This window comes from Scaptodrosophila lebanonensis, unplaced genomic scaffold (genome assembly GCF_003285725.1).
Source record: "Scaptodrosophila lebanonensis strain 11010-0011.00,11010-0021.00 unplaced genomic scaffold, SlebRS2 tig00000089-arrow-pilon, whole genome shotgun sequence".
NCBI classification, from domain to species: Eukaryota; Metazoa; Arthropoda; class Insecta; order Diptera; family Drosophilidae; genus Scaptodrosophila; species Scaptodrosophila lebanonensis.
Window position 1 is genome coordinate 2,853,002 of NW_022060565.1, and position 14,245 is coordinate 2,867,246.

Here is a 14,245-nt window from a genome sequence, read left to right on the forward strand (position 1 = left end):
TAGGGAAATATCGATATTATACACATGTATTTGGATTGGTTCAGACGATATCCTGTTGGGGGAGGGCGAATATTGAAAACTTTGTTCAATGATGGGAACCATTGTTTGAAGCACTTCCAACTTAGTACCTGCTCCGAAAGCAAAACCGATATTATAAATTCATATTTTAAGTCATCTAAAAACCATATCAGAACTGAAACATTGTACTGGTTTATGGTTTAGCTGCTCGTTATCTTTTTCATATATTATATTTCATAATATATTTTTTATTGCATGCAAAAATTATAATGAAAATGAGGATCACTTGAAGTTCTTCTCAGTTTTACAGTCCTCGATGGACCATTGCCCCGTGTATTAATCTTTCTTCATCTCTCTTTCCAAAGACTTTTTTTTAATTTTTTTTTTAGATAGGCTACACATCCAATATATTTTAGTTTTTTCTTTCTCGGGGTTTTCTAATTATACACATGACCTCAGCAACTAAGATAAATGTTTCCAAATATAAATGAAAACTAATGTAAATCCTACATCGCCTAGACCGATATATAAGACTCATTATTGATATACGACCTTTAAGTTTCCATTTGCGCTCGTATTAAACATTTGAATCCCTTTTCTTTTGATGAACACCATTGAAAACTAGTATACCAGTAATTTGTGTACAAGTAATGGATCGTCTTGGCTTAACTGCAACAAATAATAATTCATGACGAAATATTACAAAGAGTTTCATCAACAATGGTCAACAATTATGAATACATTTTGTGATTAAATGATTGCACGTGATTGTGAAAGACTAACAAGTCGATGAACATCGTAATTCGTGAATTTTCGTGATGATGACAGTATTTTTCTTAAGCGCATCATGCACATCTCTAACCGCTAACAAAACTTGTGCGCTTCTCCTCCAATCTTTATTCAATGAATGGCAAACTTTTGCCTTCGATACACTCAAAAAAGCGTTATAACTAAATCTTTTGCAATGGTTAGCTAAGCACTTGGACAACTTCAGTGGGGAAAAAAATATAAAAGATCGTTTAAATATTTAACGATTCCAAAGAGGTCCCTTTGTGGTTGTCTGCGAATTGGGAGCCTTTGAAGTGGATGCGCAATGTAATATATTACGTCTATAATAATAACCATATCTGAAATGTATGGGATAAAGTAAAAAAGAACAGATATATGTACATATAACAGGTATTTACATAGACCATAAAATATTTTGTTTTATAAAATGTAATATACATACATAGATAAAGCATCTTAAGGCATGGGTAAGGCCTAAGGCTTAAAAAAAATAAAAATATTATCGGATTGAATCAAATTACATGATGTTACAGTCGGATGGGTTTGAGAAGGTTGTTGCGTGAATCAAGCCTCTGTCAGATGTGTGAACTTTTCCCTAATTAATTAAAATTAAGCAGAAAGTGGTTAGGGTTAAGAAATTTTGTTAAGTGTACTAGATTCCACGCTGATGCTGATGGTAATGGTAATGGTAATGGTGACGTTGATGGCGTCCCTCTGCATGCACCACCTATAGACTTGACTGGCTCGTTCTGTTCGCCATTTTTTGGCATGGGAATTAATTAAAAAACTTTTTAATCAGCCTTCGAATGTGTCAGCAGCGTGTAAAACAAAAGTCCATACATATTGGCCAACTGGTTGGGAAAACTTCAATCAATTAGCGCATAGATAGACCGTAATGTAATGCCTGCCGAAACTGTCAAAGAACTGCCAGCAGGCTGCGAGCATGGCGATTGGGCCACATCATAAGTTTGTTCAATATAAATGCCTGGAGTTGCTGCACGTGGCCCGGCGTTTAAGGAATAGAAGCATGGTCTGGCCAACAATGCATTAGCATTGATCGTGCCACCTTTCAGCGGCATCACAACGGCGAGGCTTTTCAATGGCACTGTGAAGTGCAGCCTGCAGTTGCTGCTACGCGTATACCTCCCCTGCCACTCCCCCTTTCATTCCTTTATTCCCAGCGCCTGCACTCAACCTGTTCAGGCACATAAGCCCCTCCCCCTCCCCCACCCACCGTGCTTTCACTCACATATGCTGCAGCACCTTTACAGCATATTTTCGCATATCTGCTTGAGTGTGCATGTATGTGCGTGTGTGTGTGTGTGTGTGTGTGTGTGTGTGTGTGTGAATTCGTATGATTGTGTCTGTGCTGTGCTGTGCTGTGCGTACGTTCACAAAAGTTTTAATTTATGTCAAAAGCTTTTGCCAAGAATTTTAATATGCGCACAATTTTTGAAAACTTGCCTCTTTCACTTAAGTACTTTGTGCATGCGGTACACGCCCACGCCCACGCCCACACCCTAACCTACGCCCTAACCCACGCCTCCATGCCCATGCCAATGGTTATGCTCTAGCCACCCCATTGCCCTTGTAAGAGCCAACTTGCCGAATTCCTTGCGACAACAACATGTCCTAAACACACACACACAGCCCAACAAATATAAATACATATTGTATGCAATCTTTGAAATCGATGTCGGCTCCATTGTTCGATATTGTAAGGTGAAAATTCCTTGAAAATACCAAAAATCGCAAGTGAAAAGGCATACGATTTGATGAAATACGTAGCAGCATTTCGCGCCATTTAGTTCAATATAAATACATAGGTCTATTCCAAAATGGAACTGCTTTCTACTCTACGTACGAAGATTTGGACTATGAATCGAACAATTTGTTTCAAAATTTCCATTTTTTATAACACCTTTAAAGCTATTTACGAGTATATCTTAAAAAAGTTAACTTAACTGATTTTCCAAGGCCGCTTTCCTCTGCTGTTTGGCATTTAGCGTAATTCTAATTCTTCATTTTTGTATACCACCACGGCGATGCATCCAGAATTAAAGCTATTTACGAGTATATCTTAAAAAAGTAAACTTAACTGATCTTCTAAGGCCGCTTTCCCCTGCTGTTTACAAGCATTAATTATTGGATGAGCCATTAATGCGAAAAATAAATAAAGGCACCAAAACTCTTATTTATTTATTTCTATTTTGTTCGTATTCATGAAAGGAATATAATTTTCCGGCTCAACACTAATACAGCAGAATATAATAGTCGACAATTATGTGATCGTATTAATTGAGAAAAATTATTCTGTTGCCCAATGGGTACTAGCCTGGAGTCGATATAGCCATGTCCGTATTCTAGTTAACAGACAATCTGTTTTCATCGCTTCCTGCTGCATTCTTACACAAGAGGAGAAGAGCCTTTAAGCAGTTGCCTTATTTGAGTGTCACTCTCACCTCGAAGTCTGAAGTGTGGCAGCTCCTTCCTTATAGTACTCCTGTGAATGTGTGTGTTTCTGGGCTTGTTTGCGTGTGGGAACTTGTCTGTTGTTTGTTTATTTGTCTGTAGTTTGCTGTTGCTTTTGTCACTTCTCTACCTGCAGCTCCTCGACTCCACCTTCAGCTGTTTGTTTACTCACCTCTTTTGCTACATTTCTTTCACTTGTGATTCAATTTTACATTTTGATTCCCACACATTATTTCACTGTTGGGGGCGGTTGAGTGGCGAGGTCAACAAGAACAACAAAAGGAGATACAGCAGTTGTTTTCATTGTTCGTGTGGCTTTATTTTACGCAAATATTGCGATTGCTTTCAACTGTTTTTCTTGTTCTTCTAACTATAAAATCGAACTTGAATTCCGCATTTTGTACTTATCTATGCAATAATGGCGAGTCCATCCAACCAAACTGGATAAAATGTACCTCACATATATTTTACAAGACGAAAGTTTATGACAAAAAGTTATCTGAACAAAATTATCATTCACACACAGGTTTTTTTCCATGCAGAACCAATTTAAAAAGGTCTGAATATTTTTAATAATTGTATTTTAAAATAAATATTTGGGAATTCACAACGTTCGTGTCTGAATCTTCCTTCCATCATTTAAAATCTTATATTGGCAATCAGCTTAAGGAATATATAAGCGACAATGCGATATGACTGATATACGATTTAATAATGATCAATTAAAGTATTATAGTTATATGATTGCGCTCATTTAATATTTTACCACACAGTTTGTATGTATTTGTATGATAGAATTTCAAATGTAAAGTAGAGCGAGAGTAGAATTTACGAATGTATAAGCACATGAAATGAAAATCGATTATGCCTAAGAAAATTTATTAGCGAAACTATTTAAGTCTAGTTTTTCTTCTCATTGCTTAACATTCCTCTAAGCCCTTCTTATTTAATCGCAATTTATGAAAGTTCCATAGCCCCCGTAGTTCTTGGAACCGTTTACGCAAATCTAGGAATCGTTTATGCAAATTTGACAATTACATATTGTCTAGTGCTGATGGGAAGTGTCACTTAAATTGTAAAGGAAGTTAGATGCAATCTCTGTCCATGTTCTGCCCATGGCCGTAGCGAGGGGGGTGCAAGGCGGGCAGTTTGGTTGTTTTGGTATAACAGTTCAGAAAATGCAGTTTCAGTTCTGAACTGTCGAAACAAAATGATTTTAGATTTCTTTATCTGCCATAACGTTCTTTTGATAACTGCCCCGACCCCAGATACGGCTCCCATTCCATTTAAGCTTGTAAAAAAATTCTATTCAACTGAGAAGCATACGAATTCTTCTTAGAAAATTAACTAGAGTTGATACTATAAAGTGATTTTCAAACTGAGAGCAGCACCCATTAGAAAAATTACATATTTTTCTCCCCGTTTGAAGGCCACTTTATTTTTTCCGCAGCCGGTGTTATTCATTTAGATTTCAATCATTTTAAAGTATGTTCACGTGTATATACGAGTAAATACAAATTTATCATTTATGTAAGAAAACATAATTTCAAATTGTTAAATTTTACACCCTCCATGTCGCATGGGACCAAATTTATATTAGTTCCACGATCACAAATCTTCTTATTTTTTAGCAAGTTTTTTTACATTTTATTGCATTTGAAATTTCAAATTTTCATTATTTAGAATTTCTTTTTTCAGTATTTTTTCCATATTTTTCATGTGTTTTTTGTATAGTGGAAATAATTTGATAGTAAAAAATCGGCCAACAAAATCTTGGCCCCCCCTGAACTAAATTCATCATTGGTTTAACTCTGTACTGTGCACACATAGACACAATTCACAATTATATATATGATTAAAATATTTTTATAGACTTTTTTTATTTGGAGTGGGAACAAAATAATTAAGAGACGTTCCGATTGAAATTACGGAACGCGCATCGTTTTTCTACATCATTTTTGCAAGATTGCTGGAACTAAATTCAGATTAGCGTTTCATCGCACTGGAGACTCCCTTAAACTAGAGTTGGGTATGGGCCGTGTTATCGGTCGTGGCACTTCGTGCCACGCGTGTGTCCGCGTGTTCGTGTTGCAAATTCCGATTTCGTGCGTGTTCGTGTTGAGCTAAAAAGGCACGACAAAACACGCACGAGCAAACACGAAAAAACACGAATATAACACGAACAAAAATTAACAACTAATGAATAAAAAAAATAGTCAACACGACTTTTGTTAATTATTGGACACTAATAATGCAAAAAATTTTGAATGATTTTGAAATATATAACTACATACGTACTGCTGTTGATCCAGGAATTTGTGTGTTCAAGAACTGGAAAAAAGGTTTAAAAAAATTTGGACATATACAATATTGAGATGACGAAGCTGTGAGGGAAATGATGGCCACATCTTTTGCGGAAATACTGTGCTCCGTCCCAAGTCTAGCTCAGACTTTGTCTGTTTTTGATTCCGGCTTTACTCAAATGCTTAAAAACGTGCACATTTAAATAAACGAATAAATGTATATTTTAAATATAAATAGTGGCATAAATAAGTAAACAATATTGGCTTGGAAAGTACGGCTTTGTGGAAATACGAACAATTATTTGGCAGCTGTTGTTGTGTACTGATTGCCTAAGCCCGGCTAAGGGTTGGACAGTTCTAACGTTTGATAATTCAATTCCCACCCAATGTTAGTCAAGGCTCATAAGCCGATTAAATTGATGAACAAATGGCTTCATATTCTTTTGCAACACTAGCAGGCGAGTCTTCAAATACAAGTAGATGGCATCTGTGTGCAGTGTGCCTTGCTTTTTGTGTTTTAAAATTCATTTGCACTAACATCTTAACTGTTTCCATATCAAATCGAGCAATGGCTAAGTCTGATTCCGTCGAAAATCGTAACAAGCCGAAGCAGTCGAAGAACAAAAAGAAAAAGAAGAATCCAAAGTCTTCGAGCGATAGCGTCGACAACACTATGTCTTCCAAGGAGCCGCCATCAACCTCCGTAGCTCCAAAGAAACAAAAGCCGAAGAAGAATAAGAGGCAGAGGGCGGTTAAAAACAAGCTCCAACTGGTGAGTGCGGATCCAATTGGCTAGCGAACTGGATATATGTATCTCAATATTTGCAGTCTCGCCGCATTGCGACCATTTGGATCACCATCTACTTTTGGTTCTGGAGTAGCTTCGTCCTGTTCAAGAAGAAGATACACGAGAGTCTGGTGCGCTTTAATCTGGCCAAGCTAAAGCACAGATACTACAACAACTACCATCGCTTTTTGATCCAGCGACGCCAGGAGCGTCGCGAACCCAAGTAGAAATAGGAAACATAACTGAAACTTTATATATATGTATATATAGTATATATATATAGTATAATTCATATATATACATATATAGTATAATTCATTCGCCCCACAATTCACCGTACAATTATATTCCTACATAAGTTGAGCAGCTGTTTAATAAAATGTTAAACCCCAATTCGACTTACAACTGATTCGCAAGTCATTTGTAGCAACTTTGGAAGGACTTACAGAAGCTTCAAAGCTGCACGGTTCTTACATCCACTAAAAGCACGCAAAGCTACTTCGACTTGAATTCATTTACAGAATATATCCACACCCGTTGAGAGCTTTAAGCTGTTGCTTGCCAAAATCTACTATGAATAGAATAATAATATAATAGAACAATCAGAAGCTAAGGGCCTCGCCAAAGGCTACAAGGATATATTAGTTTTGTGCGAGTGGAATATTCTACTATTGTTATTGAGTAAAAGTAAGAGTAAAATATGCTCTACCGATATTCCAAACTATTCCCTATTGCGAAATATAATATTTTCATGTTCGCTGCTTGTGTTTGTTTAAAGCTTTAAGCTGTCGCACTTAAAACTTTGAGCTTGAAAAAGCTTTATTGCTTAACAGGTATTGTAGTGCTTGTGAATTGTTATTATTTCCGAAAGCTTCGCACTACAGCTGCATATCTATTCTAATGGGGACTTGTAAAAGCTGTTCGTCCAAGGCTAGAACAATGGAACGAAGCTCATGTGAAAAGCTTTAGGGACTTCAGCCGAGAACACAACCCCGAAAGAAGTGCGGGCACAACCCATCCTGTTGAAAGCTAGCAGGCTGTGCGACACAAATCAGCCGCCTGGCAACGGTGTCGGCTATTGAACAAACACCCATTTCAAATTTCCATTCCCAAACAGTCGAGAGTAGAAGAATTTTTATTTATATTTTGGAAAGTGCATTTCACACGAATTGCATATATCGCCATGAAGCAGCTTAGGTACGAGCCCATGTTGAAGACGGCGGCACTGGTCCGCGAGAGCGAGGACGCCCGGAACAGCCGCAAAAGTCGCACAAGCCGCACGAGTCGTGCGAGCCGCCAAAGCCGCTACGAACCGACCAGACGTGCACCACAGCCACCACCCCATGAAGTGAAGCCGAAGCTGCTCCCAAAAAAGCAGCAGAGCATCAGCCAGTTCTCGTTCATGCACTCGCGTGAGGGCCTTACGGGCAAAAAGTTCTGGCAGGATGTGATCGAGGAGGTTGAGTTTGTGGTGCACTGCAAAACTCTGCCGCCCATACCGATAAAAGACTACTCGGTGGTGCTGCCAGCTGAGTTGCGCGATCGGGTCAAGAAAATACAGAAATATCGCTACGACAGGTCTGACGACGACATTTACATTCGCGAAGAAATGCGCGAGGAGCGTCCGCTGGACTACATGACCTTCAGCGAGTCCGAGACTGAGGAGCCTGAAATAATGGACGAGGCAACACTGGTAGGTGTAACAAAATCTCCGGAATACTTGTAGTCATTGAGCTCAGATGAATTGTATGCCCGCAGATACTGGAAGCAGGCCGCAAGAAAGTGGAGGAACATTTCAGTGAGAGCGAGCACTCCGAGATCGTCCGCTTGGATCACGAGTTTGAAAAGTTCGAGCTGAAGTTAGACGACCCGGTAGGCCACACACACCGCGTCGTGGACTCGAGAAGCTGGATGGCCAAGTTTTTATGCGCACCGCGTCACAAGCGCGTTAAGTGGAAGTCGCGCGTGCAAACTGCCAAGACTAAGGCGTCAGTCAAGCTCGATGAGGAGGCGGAGAAGCTGATGGATGCGGTAAGTTTCTCTATTCGTATAGCCCTAAATTTCGAGGTCATATTTCTCCGTGACACATCTAAGTCCGCGGAACGCTTTGTGGAGTGGCTCAACAGCATCGGAACTCTGGACACTGGAATGACGCCGAAAAAGATAAAGAGCTTGTTCGACATCAAGGGCGACCGCACGCTTCTAGCTTCGATCAAGACCGATCCAAAGGAGGTGAATGCCATAGCGGCCACCGTGGCCCAGAAATGGAACAAGCCAGAAGTGAGACATTCCAGTCCATAGACTCCTAGCATTGTAATATTGACCAAATCTAACCAAACTTCACAGATGGCCATTGAGCTTAAATACGAGAAGCATATCAACGATCATGCCACACGGGTGTGTGAGAAGCCAATGCTCAGCGCCTTCGGACGCACCGTGCCAATGAAGGAGCGACCCTGGATGAAGCGCAGCACTGACACCTTCATTGAGACCGTCTTCCCCGAGGAGTTGCTGACGCGCCAGAAGCTCTTCAAAGGCATTACGCATCTGCGCAGCACTTCTATACTTCTAGAATTCTACCAGAACTATCCCAAGCTGCCGTTCCCTGTTTACTTGAAGGATTGTAGTGACCTTGAGTTAGTCTCCCTTGAGGACTCTAATACAGAGCTGCCGCTGTACGAGTTTCTAGGAGTGCGCTACTAATTGCGTACGTGTCCCTTAGATACTCTATATCATTCACTTCATTTTGTTTTCCTTCCTTTCTGAAGCTAAAGTTAAAAGCAAACTAAAATAAATTTACAGTTTAATATGTGGAAGTATACCCATGTGCTGGTTATACTTGTATTATCTCTTGTTGGATGGGAATACCTATTGAACTATATGAAATATTTATAGAAAGACTAAATGAAAGAGGCATTTAAATCTATGAAAATAAAACTAAGCTTATTAGATATTACTTACATTTTATTTATATTACAGAAGTTATGCCTTAATAAAGCTAATGCCGACCTAGCAAACGATTTCTCTTAAAGGCCCCCGAATTAAAACAAATATTTATCGAAGGCATTTCAATAAAAACGGTTTTATAATTCACGTTCTTGCATAAAAATAAAACGATGCTTATAAGATATTTATGACTGACTTTTTATAGCCTGTACCCAAAGGGTGAAAGGCTATACTAGTTTTGTGCGCATGTATGTAACACACAGAAGGAGGCGTGGCAGACCCCACAAAGTATATATATTCTTGATCAGGATGAGAAGACGAGTCGATATAGCCATGTCCGTCTGTCCGTCTGACCGTCTGTCCGTCTGTCTATATGAGCGCAAGGATCTCAGTAAGTACAAGAGCTAGGATAACCAAAATTGGTATCAAGGTTCCTATAAGCCCTAGGCAGAACGAGTTTGTTTATTTTTTCTGATACACCCCCCCACTCCCCCGCAATTCGTATTTTTTCATATAACTTCCGTAATTCTCGGAATTTCAAAATCAATTTTGGTAGGTACATCCAGTTAGTACTAATGTGTCCGTGTGCCAAATTTCATCATGATAGGTCAATTCTGAAGAAAGTTATAGCCATAAGTAAAATCGCTGCTCATGCGCTGCCTGCAGCTCTGTCGGCAGCGCTGCCCGCAGCTGTTGTTGTTGTTGCTGCTTTGGTTTAACTTTGTGCTGCATACATACACGCATATAAACACGCATAGGTACGTGCTGTAAATGTATGCTGTTTAAACTGAACATAAACATGTATTCTAATTTAATTTAATTAATTATTTTAATTAATTAATTCATTCATTTTTTTAATAATTTAATTTTTTTTTAATTTTTTTTTTTTAAATTTGTCCTTTTTGTGGAGAGTACAGGCTATTTTAATGTAGGGCTTGCTCGACTGTAGCGTTCTATCTTATTCTTTTATATTTACTTCGTTTTTATACCCTGTACCCGTAGGGTAAAAAGGGTATATTAGGTTTGTGCAAAGTATGTAACATACAGAAGGAAGCATCTCCGACCCCATAAAGTATATATATTCTGAATCAGCATGACGAGAGAAATCGATCTAGACATGTCCGTCCGTCTGTCCGTCTGTCCGTCTGTCCGTCTGTCCGTCCGTCTGGATGAACGCGAGGATCTCAGAAACTATAAAAGCTAGAATAACCAAAGTTGGCATCCAGATTCTCCTAGGTCCGAGTAAGGACGAGTTTATGTTTTTTTTTTTAATTTTCCCCCCCTTCCCCCGCTACAGAATTTCGTCAATAGCGTCCACATTTCAAATGCTACCTAAACCAAACTTTGCACACATAATTAATATACAATTGTCTACTGTTGTATAAAATTTTATTCAATTCGGTCAATTTTAAGAAAAGTTATTAGCAAAACAAATCCTCGCCAGTACAACCCCCCCAAACTGCAGCAACAAGTTCGCTCTTCTTCTTCCTCTTTTTGCTGCTGCTATGGGCGCATATAACTCAGTGACGGAAGTTTACCTGGGTACAGGGTATTACACTGTCGGGCTTGCTCGACTGTAGCGTTCTCTCTTGTTTTCTATTCCGGAATAAAGCTAATGCCGACCTAGCAACCGATTTCTCTTTAATCCCCCCAAACACGTGCAGCCATGCCAGAAATTAGGTCTGAAATGATTTCGGGCATATTTCGACCAAACTTATATGCGTATCTCGCCCGAGAGCTTAGTGCGTTAAAAAATAAATGCCTGTAGAACCACTCAAGTCTCTCGGCCAGGTACGTTCCAAGAGCTCCTGTCTTCCACTTCAAAAAAAAAATCCTCTAAAAGACTTCTTCTTTGTGTTTTGTTGAAATGTTATAATAATTTTGTACAACAAGTATATACACCTAATTCTGTTTTTACGCGGTCTTTTTTTACACGGTTTTCATTTAACATGGTTTGAAAATTAAAAATTTTATATATGGTTGCCCGACTTTTATCCATTAAGCACGATTCAAAATAACATATGATCAATGAATTTTTTACACGGGTTTTTTTACAACACTCTTCCTGGAACCAATCTACCGTGTAAAAACAGAATTAGGTGCACACGTAATTGATCAATGATTTGAATAATGTACAAGTATGAAAACATAGTTTTAAGTCCGCTCTTATTTTGACACTTCTAGAAAAAACCTCCCCAGAGTATTAAGCAACATAACTAAATAGTGCAGAATTAGAAGACTGGAAGCACGTATTATATATAGTTTGTTCTGCTAAATATATGAAAAATTGGGCTATTGGAATGTTTCTGAAGAAATGAAGACGTCAAATAGTAGGAAAATGCGTACACATATTTGAATGTCTAGTATCTTTATTACAGAACTAAAAATAAAGACCCGATTAATAATCGAATGATTATAAATTATTTTGAGGACTAGTCCGTTCTTTTTGTCGTCAAATAACTAATGCAAATCTAAAGGTACCTAATTCGAGATTATTGCGGACAAAAAGGTAGGGTCCAGATCTCTTTAGCACAATGTCACGAGGAATTTCAATACTATGCAATGGCTTTGGGTCCTAGTTGCGTAATTTTTGTGGTGCCTTAACCAAAAATCCTTCGTTACGATTTAAGACGCGCTCTCTGACCCATAAAATAGAGGAGCTGATAAACGCACTTCAGATCTCACCAAGGGGACTAAATGTCCAATATGATTCATTTAATATGTTATTAGATGTATAACAATTGTTATTCGAAGAGGTCGTTGTTGTGGCTCTTCTTTTTACAAAATCTGTGATTTAGGACTACACCTAATTCTCTTTTTACACGATTTTGATGTAACACGGTTTGAAAATCAAAAATTGCATAAATACTTGTATTTCTTTAGAGATAAGGAACCAATCAACTATTTTTGCATATGATCAATGTCTTGTTTTATACGGTTGTTTCTGGAACCAATCTACCTTGTAAAAATAGGATTAGGTGTATTTGCTTGCTGGCACGTAAAGTAAATAATAGAGATCTGAAGTTCGCCTGTCTTTATTAGAGTCGAATGGAAACTGTGGTGTTAAGCACTTAGTATATGTAAGTCCTTCTTGCATTTGCATTTTCAATTCTGTTGTATGTCATTCAATTGCTCATGCAAATCTGATCTGGCCATTCTGGTGTTAAACAATTCAATTAAGTCGTCTGCCGCCAACTGCTGCCAGTTGTCCGAGCAGGCACTCGGGGAACTGGGCCTTGAGTTGCATTGTTGTTGGTCGCTTTGATTGACATGCGCGCTTCTGATGCGTATTGGGCGCGCGCCAACTTGACGGCTCCTAAGTGACGCTTGCCTAACGGAATTAGCGCTCATATGTCTGCATCTGTGTGGGCCTTGAGGGCCCTGTGAGTGGCATATGTGGGTGTGAATGCTTCTGTGTGTGTGCGCGTGTGTGTGGGTGTGTGTGGGTGTGTGTGTGTGTGGCAGAGTCAATTTGCATGCTGCATTGCTGTTGATAATTCGATTTGTGTATCCATAGAGGGTGGCCTAGTTATAGCTTATACAAGTAGTGTTGCAGCTCCTGGCTACTCTGAAGGTCTTTTTGTGCCGCCGATCAACAAGATGAACCAATCCATAATGTGCGCATAATGAATGCTCACAAAAGCGGAAATGAACACACAGCCACACACATTTACGACCACAGTTACATCGAGTGGCACATATTGAAGACATGAAGGACATGTTGTAGTCGCCTAACAGGCTTTTGCGGTTACCATAGCTGGGCAGTTGTGTGGGTTGGGGCTGGGCCTAAATCGGAACACTTCAGTCAGCCTCTCAGTCAGTGAGCGTGTGGCGCCTGCCAACAGATTGACACGCCAAAGTCCTTTTCAATACACTCAATCGAGGTTGAAAAGTAGCTCTCGAGCCCCATTCCAGCCCCATTCCAGCCCCATTCCCACATCTGCTGTCAGCCCTAACGCCCGTGTGTTTGGACAGCAATGAGACGGAAACCAAAGAGTTTCCCGGCAATTGAACACACTTTCATCATCATCATCATCATCATCTTCATCAACCTCCAGAATCCTCAGTCCATAGTGCTCAGTCCTCTGGACCAGTTTCATGCTCCTCTGTAATGCTTGGAAGAACTTGTGCATACAACCAAATGAGTTTCATCATGACAGCGATCAGCGGTATTAAACAGTTTGGGCTTTGTGTGCATATGTTGTGAGTGATGGTGGGGCGGAGGGTGGTGAGGGGGACCCCTCCCCTATTGGGTGAGGCAGAAGCAGAGACTGAAGCTCAAGGTTTACATATGTCAGTGCGGATGCTGCTTTATGTTTGCTTTGCTGACAAAACTGAATAAAATAGAAGCGAATTAGATATTTTGCAGTTCATTGAAAGCGCTTCGCCGGCAAAGGATATAAATGTGTATCTCCATGTCCATGTCCGTGTCCATGTCCATGGCTGATTGACTGACAAGGGTTGATTAGCGAACACACGTTCCCTGTTTGTTCGTTCCTGTTCCTGTTCCTGTTGTTGCTGCTACTGATGTTATTGTTGCTTTTGGACTGGGCTTGTTTGTTTGGCTGAATGGTTGGTCGGACGGTTTGTCGGCCGCTTGCCACTTGGGTTGTTTGGCAACTGTCACATTTTGGCATAACTAGTTAATAAACGTTCCATTTTTGGGGTAGCCAAAACCACTTTGTAGCTCAATTTGTGTGCAGAGGCTGCGGCAATGAGAGACCGGGAGAGGGACCGGGACCGGGACCGGGACCGAGACCGGCACTTAGACCCAGACCAGGACCTAGATATGGATATGGACGTTGACGTCGATGTGGATGTTGATGCCGACGTGGGCCATAAAGGGCGAAATGAGGGCGCTGTGCACCAAACGAACGGCCCAGCGATCAAACGACCAAATGAGTTGTGGTTAATCAAGTGTATAAAATTC

At 39.8% G+C, this 14,245-nt stretch overlaps 2 protein-coding genes across 2 annotated transcripts; both read left to right on the forward strand.

Annotated features, from left to right (window-relative positions):
- Positions 1-6,106: 6,106 nt before the first annotated feature.
- LOC115626937 lies at positions 6,107-6,701 on the forward strand. The gene is made up of 2 exons (XM_030522452.1): positions 6,107-6,354; positions 6,411-6,701. Exons 1-2 carry the CDS (start codon positions 6,151-6,153, stop codon positions 6,594-6,596), a joined length of 390 nt encoding a protein of 129 aa, XP_030378312.1. The 5' UTR covers positions 6,107-6,150; the 3' UTR covers positions 6,597-6,701.
- Positions 6,702-7,434: 733 nt separating this feature from the next.
- LOC115626895 lies at positions 7,435-9,190 on the forward strand. The gene is made up of 4 exons (XM_030522405.1): positions 7,435-8,062; positions 8,128-8,400; positions 8,464-8,649; positions 8,716-9,190. The coding sequence occupies exons 1-4, from the start codon at positions 7,553-7,555 to the stop codon at positions 9,070-9,072; spliced, it is 1,326 nt and encodes a 441-aa protein (XP_030378265.1). The 5' UTR covers positions 7,435-7,552; the 3' UTR covers positions 9,073-9,190.
- The last annotated feature ends 5,055 nt before the right edge of the window (positions 9,191-14,245 follow it).